At 41.7% G+C, this 6,782-nt stretch overlaps 1 protein-coding gene across 1 annotated transcript in view; it reads left to right on the top strand.

Moving 5' to 3' along the window:
• Positions 1 to 6,782, top strand: part of ELAC2 (elaC ribonuclease Z 2) — a 60,133-nt gene that overhangs the window by 12,184 nt on the left and 41,167 nt on the right. The window contains exons 5-7 of the mRNA XM_019501480.1: positions 1,866 to 1,930; positions 3,281 to 3,338; positions 4,325 to 4,393. Of these exons, the coding sequence (XP_019357025.1) occupies positions 1,866 to 1,930; positions 3,281 to 3,338; positions 4,325 to 4,393 (192 nt within the window). The remainder of the gene's footprint in view (positions 1 to 1,865; positions 1,931 to 3,280; positions 3,339 to 4,324; positions 4,394 to 6,782) is intronic.

Genomic DNA, 6,782 nt, shown 5'->3' on the forward strand with positions numbered 1-6,782 from the left:
GACAAACCTTATAGCCTTTTATGACCAGGTAACACACTGCCTTGACACAGGAGCTGAGGCTGATGTCATCTACCTGGACTTTAAGAAGGCCTTCGACACAGTTTTGCATCCTGTTCTCGTAGGGAAGCTAGCAGGCTGTGGAGTGGACACTTGCACAGTCAGGTGGGTGGCCAACTGGCTTAGGGACCGCACCCAGACTGGTGGTGGACGGGTCGTTCTCGGCCTGGAAGGAGGTGGGCAGTGGGGTCCTGCACGGTTCAGTCCTTGGACTGGTGTTATTTAATATCTTCATCGGCGATTTGGATGAGGGTGCGGAGAGCATCCTCTCCAAGTTCGCAGGTGACACCAAGTTATGGGGCAGAGTTAACGCACCAGAGGGCAGGGAGCAGATACAGGCCGATCTGGACAGGTTGGATCAATGGGCAGAACGAAATAGGATGCAGTTCAACAAAGATAAATGCAAGGTGCTCCCCCTAGGAAGGAGGAATCCCCAGCACACCTATAGGTTGGGGGATGACCTCAGCAGCTCAGTGGCTGAGAAGGATCTTGGAGTCATAGTTGACTCCAAGATAAACATGAGCTGGCAGTGTAACAAAGCCATCAACAAGGCCAATCGCACCTTGTGCGTTAGCAGATGCATGACCAACAGATCGAGGGAGGTAATGTTCCCTCTCTATGTGACATTGGTCAGCTTGCAGTTGGTCTACTGTTTCCAGTTTTGGGCACTGCACTTCAAGAGGGAAATGGAGAATCTGGAAAGGGTCCAGAGGAGGGCCACTTGCATGATTAGCGGCCTTCGTGAAAGACCCTACGAGGGGAGGTTGAGAGATCTGGATCTCTTCAGCCTTCACAAAAGATGTCTGAGGGGAGACCTTGTAGCTGCCTATAAGTTTATCAAGGGAGGGCAACAGGGAATTGGAGATGTGCTATTTATCAGAGCACCCCTAGGAGTAACTAGGAATAATGGGTGCAAACTAGTGGAGAGTAGATTCAGGTTAGACATTAGGAAGACTTTTTTTTACAATAAGGGTGGCCAGAATCTGGAATGGGCTTCCAGGAGAGGTGGTACTATCACCTAACTTGAAGGTCTTTAAGAGGAGGCTTGGTAGTTACCTGACTGGGGTCATCTGCTCAGTCCTCTTTCCTGCCAGGGGCAGGGGGTCAGGCACAATGATCCTTCATGGTCCCTTCCAACTCAACAATCTGTGAATCTTATCTGGGCAGTTTTCCATTCTGTTTTCTGTATGGTCTTAAAACCAGAAAATGGGAAGAGATGTTGGACCACTGCTATTTTTTTTTGTATGCTGCTTATGTGCTTTGATTTTTTTTTTCTTTTTTTTATTTTCTTGTCCTGTTTGTATTCTCTGTTTATAGGTGGGTCTAGCAGGGAGAGAAGAAAACTGTTAAAGGGGAATGATTACAAGCCTTCCAGAGTTGGAACTGTCAAGTCCTTTCAACTGCTGCTTTCCCCACTGTTTTCTGACTGTGTATAGATGTACATAACTTTGGGGTGGTTGAATGTGATCCCAGAATTTATGCATTGGAAAGAACTGGACTTGATGGCCCAGCTGCTCATTCTGGCCTTGTGTTCCTGTTTGCCTCCTGGTTCTGTAGAAGGGTTACTTTTCCCATTCTGCACATGGGGAACCAAGTACAAAGATAGTGGTGATTTGTTCCACATTTTACAGTAGTGGTAAAAATTGAATCTAAGTCTCTCCCAGTCTTTTGTAGGTTCCTAACTGCATGACAATGCACTCCTTATATAGTGGGGAATTCAGGTTTGTAATGGAGTGTGAATCACAACTTTCAGGGCTGTATAATGAAGGCTGTTTACAAAGCACTGTGTTCTTTCTTCTGTTTTTTAGGAATGCTTCTTACCTTAAAGGATATAAAAGTTCCGCAGTGTGTTCTGTCAGGACCACCAGAGCTGGTAAGTAGTCGTATTATTTTTAAACAAGGAGTTGTTAAAGTGTCTGAGACCTGTGAGTGAAAGGCTAGTACAGGGGTGGGCAAAATGTGGCCTGTGGGCCAGATGTGGCCCACCAGGTCATTCTATCCGGCCCGCAGGACCCCTAAAAAACTTAAAAAATGAATATTAATCTGCCCCTGCCTGCCTGTCACGTGGCCCTCGATGGCTTGCCAAAACTCTGAGTGGCCCTCTGCCCGAACTAATTGCCCGCCCCTAGGCTAGTACCTAGTTCTTCAGGTATTAAGTGACCTTACCTTGTAAAAAGTTACTGTGTCTGCAAGGCACTGGCTCTGACTGAAGAAACAGGACTCAGTTGTTCAGTTCTGCTTTCTGGAGTGACTTTGTAAGGTGAACAGCTTGTTTTGTGGGTTTTTGTTTTTTGCCCCAGTAAAATTCAGAGCCCTAGATAGTAGCAGATTTGGAACCTTCATGTTTCCTAGTGCCTCACTGAGATATTAAATACCTTTTTCTGCTGCTCCACCCCTACTGAACCCCAAAGAAATTGATGGACAGTTTTTTGTTTTTTTTTACTTCTGCTCTTAAAGCAGAAATTTGGGGTCCCTTCAGAAGTCTGAACACATTCCTGAATCAAACTTCTGAGCCTCCTGTGACTACTTAAATGTGTTTGTAGAAGGTGGAGATGATTGCATGGACTTAATACTGGTTTTGGTTTCTGTGTTCTAGGTTATCAGTTTCTACTTTATATCCTTATTTCCTTCCCTTCTCTCCCTCAGCATCTACTGGAGTTTATTTAGGTTGATGTGATTGCCTGTTTGTTCTTTGGGGCTACATTCATTTCTATTTTTTGATTTTTCTTACTTGAAAGGAAGTGTATGCAGGACATGGAACTCTAGAGAATTCTGGTTAGCTTGTTTGCAGTGTTCTACTAATTTGAAATTGAGCCTGTGCATATCTTTACATGTTGGGGATCATCCTACTTCAACTTCTTAAAGTATCAGCTTATGCCTGCTGAACTAATGTTAAGCGTTGTACATGATTCCCTACATTCACATTCATTAATGTGCCTTTGCTACCACACATTAAGTTTAGTACCTGTAATATGAGGTACTACATAACAGCACATTAGCCCATGCTGATACTCAGTAGCAAATGCGAACATTTTTTTTTTGTGTGTGTGTGTTGCTTAGTGCACCATACACTAATTCTGCTATGCATTAGCCTGGTGTTTGCCATGATGTGCTAATGCTCAGTAGACTAGGCTACTGAGCATTACAGTGTCTTGTGTAGATGTGCTATGTGAGGTAACAGACTTCTATTTAGGAGACAATCTTTCTCTGTTGTTTCTTCTAGCAAAGCTACCTGGAAGCTATCAAAGTGTTTTCTGGTCCCCTGAAAGGAATAGATGTAGGTATGTACAGAGCACATCTGTGTGCACTTAGTCTTCACTGTTTGCAGGTAACTGATATTTTTATAAAATTGGACAGTAGCCTTGAGCTAAATTTCAAGAAGACTTCTCGTGACACAAAGCATTAAGTAATAGGAATTGCAGCCTCTGATGAATGGGAGGAGAGTGTGTTTTTTCCAGCTGCATTTATTTTGGAGCTATTGGTGTCTGGCTTTTCATGTGTCCTTGAGTAACAGAATGAAAGTACAATGTCTTCCAGTGTGTGGGCAGTTGGTTGTCTTGGGACCAAGTTTTCCAGTATCAGGAGTCTGTACCCATTGTCCTGATTAGAACTTGCTTTTAAAATAAAGCTACTTGCCTTGGTGATGAGAATGTACAACGGATTCTTTCACTTTAGTCATGGGTTTAAACCTAGCACAGTGCAGCTGTTGATCCATTTTTAAAAATGATTTGTTTCCAGTATGGTTTTTGGTTCACAACTGTGTTGTTCAAATGTTATAACAGTCATTTATTGTTTGAAATATGAAGGCCAAAGATTGAACAAGTGTAGAAAACTAACTCCCTTGCTGTTAAAAAAAAAAATAAATAAATAAAATAATAATCCCTCCAAGTGAGAAGAGCATGATAGAATATAAGAATTACTGTAATGGATCATGTTATTGGTCTGTCTAGTTCAGTATCATGCCTTTGACACAATTTTTACTAGATGCTTCAGAGGGAGTTACAAAACAGCTTTGTGGGCAGCTATGGGGTAATTTGCATTCAGAGAAGATTTCTTGAAGATGCATTTTGTCAGGGGAGAAACTCGACATTGCCAGCAGTAACTGCCTAACAAATATCTGCATTGACTCTTCAGAAATAAGTATCTCATTTCCAGGCTATTTTACCAACTGGCCAGGGATCTACTGTTTCTGTTGACTTGTTAATATCTGCCTTGGAACAGTTAATAGTCTCTCTAACACCTACTGTTTTAACTGTTCTGTTGGTAGCAGTGCGACCCTGTACAGACCCAGAGTATAAGGATGAGACTATGACAGTTTATCAAGTACCTGTTGTTGGTGAGTATAAACAGTGAATACTAATAGCCCAGGTCGGTTTGATTTAAATCAGATCCAGTTTAAATCACTGGTCAGGAAACCTCAATTTAATCATTGTTTTCTACAAAAAGTGTATTCTTGTTATGTGATATCCTTTATTCATTTAACTTTTTGAAACTTTGTACTTTTAGAGAAAGGTAAGGGCTTGACCATGTGTTCACAAACTTCGAGAGACAATAGGGCTGATGGGTGGGTAATCAGGTAGGTCTGTTGTCTCCCACTGCCATATGCTGCTATTAACAAGGATGACAAAGTTGTCTGGAGACAACTAACTACTCACCCTATGCCTGAAGAAGGGTGTTTGTGCCCAAAAGCTTGCAAAGAACAATTTTCCCAATTTAGTTGGTCTAATAAAATATATCACATCTACCCAAAAAACCTTGTCTGCTTCTGGTATCTGGAGAGACAAATCCACAGTTTGAGAACTGAAACTAAGCATCACAGAGATGCTTAATGGGATCTTCTAGACTGAGCACTGAGTCCCGTTAGGTAGAGTGTTTTTCTTTAGAGGTGCACTGATATACTGGACGCTGCTCTCCAAGCTGTCGGGTTGCATTCTTGGGTGTGTGCATGCTGTGGCTGTGTGTATGTACACAGCATTTATCGGTGACATTATCAGCTACAATTCATCCTGTTGGGATGCACACTGGCCAAAAAAAGCTGATTCCAATAATGTCAATTTTCCTTTTATCTGTGCTGATCCAGTATGTCATCGGCATATCTGTGCACCTCTTGTTATAACCCCTATTCCATGATGATATCTTTAGAGCTTCAATGTATCTTAAAAATGTTTTGTGTTTTGTTTTTGTTTTTTTAAATTTAAGTATCTTAACAAAAAACCCAATAAAATACAACTAAATAAAAACATCCAATTTAAAAAAAAAAATCAATTTTTTAAATTTTGGCGGTGTGTGCATTTTTCTTTTTTAAAAAGTTGATATTTATTGACCATAATAGCAGGATGCCTTGATTATCTCAAGCTACAGATGGGGAGAAGTGGTGCTGCCTGTTCAGGGTTTAACTAGTTATTGTAACAAGCTAGTCTGCTGACCCAAGTCATAATTAAATAAATGTTGTTCCTTAGTTTACTACCTTTCTACTGAGAGTGTTTCTTTGAAAGAAACATAGGCTAGGGCAGCTCTGAGGGGTCTGTCTGGTAAAAACACATTGTATTCACTAATAACTGGTAACATCCTGCAAGTATTGATGTCCAGAAAAGATTTTTATAATTCAAACTTAGACTACCTAATTTATTTGTTTTAGTCATAGCAGGCATCTACGTGACATGCTTTCCTACACATTATACTAATGCACTGCACATGTGTAGGCAGTGACACTTTTACAGTGTCTACATATGCATCTGTGCTGGAGTGCCCCTTGGCTGTTGCAGGGGGACAGAGCAGGGCAGGAGCAGCCCTGGATTGGGATGCTCCTGTCAGGCTCAGTTTGCTCCCAACAGGATTCATGTTAGATGAGTGCTAGGGAGTGCTTTAATAAGCCTTAATTTTCTGCACAGCCATGTTCATTGCATGTGTAGATGTGCCCATAGGCAACTATGTACACAACATATGCTTATGTTTGACAGGATTTTGATGCTTTTGAAGTATCCAAAGAGCCTAATGAATCCAAGCAGATAAGAGTTCTTGAAATGAACAATGTACAAAATATAGAAGCAAGGAAGGGGAGCTCCTTGATCCCTGTCTACTGTATTTACTTGACTAGAAGATGACTCTGATTATAAGATGATGCCCCCAATAATTAGATTTTATGCATGGAAGATTTATACATTTATTATAATTTTCCAGGTGTAGAATTTAGTTATTGGCTTGAATTTATTCCCTTCCCACTGCTACAGAAGGGGAAAGATATCTGGGGATGGGGGGCAGGTAGCCGTGTTGTCTCTGCTACCTCCGCAGCATTTTCCCCTGGCAGCTCCCTCCCCTTCTCTTTACTGTCAGACCCTGTTCTCCTTGAGCACACAGAAGTGAGTAACAAATTTGAAAACAGCTGTGAAATTAGACATGACTGTAGCAATTTGAATAGTACCAGTGCACTTAAGTAACCATGCATCATTTCTGGATAAACTTTTTTTTTGAAACAACCACAAATTTTTATCACAAGTACTCCATAAACACACTTTTGAGCAGCACTCTGGTGCCTGTTTTGGTGTAGAACAAACCATGCATGATACTAGTTTGAGCCAAGGGCTCGTAACTTAACACATAGTCTGTTCAGCAGGGCCCCATCAGAATCAACAATATTTCAAGCCATGGTGACCTTGCATCTCAGCATTGTTCAGTATAAGCATGTACTCCAGATACTGTCCCGTCCCGTCCCGTCCGCCCCCCCC

This window comes from Gavialis gangeticus, unplaced genomic scaffold (assembly GCF_001723915.1).
Source record: "Gavialis gangeticus isolate Ggan-Ray unplaced genomic scaffold, GavGan_comp1, whole genome shotgun sequence".
In the NCBI taxonomy this organism is placed as follows: Eukaryota; Metazoa; Chordata; order Crocodylia; family Gavialidae; genus Gavialis; species Gavialis gangeticus.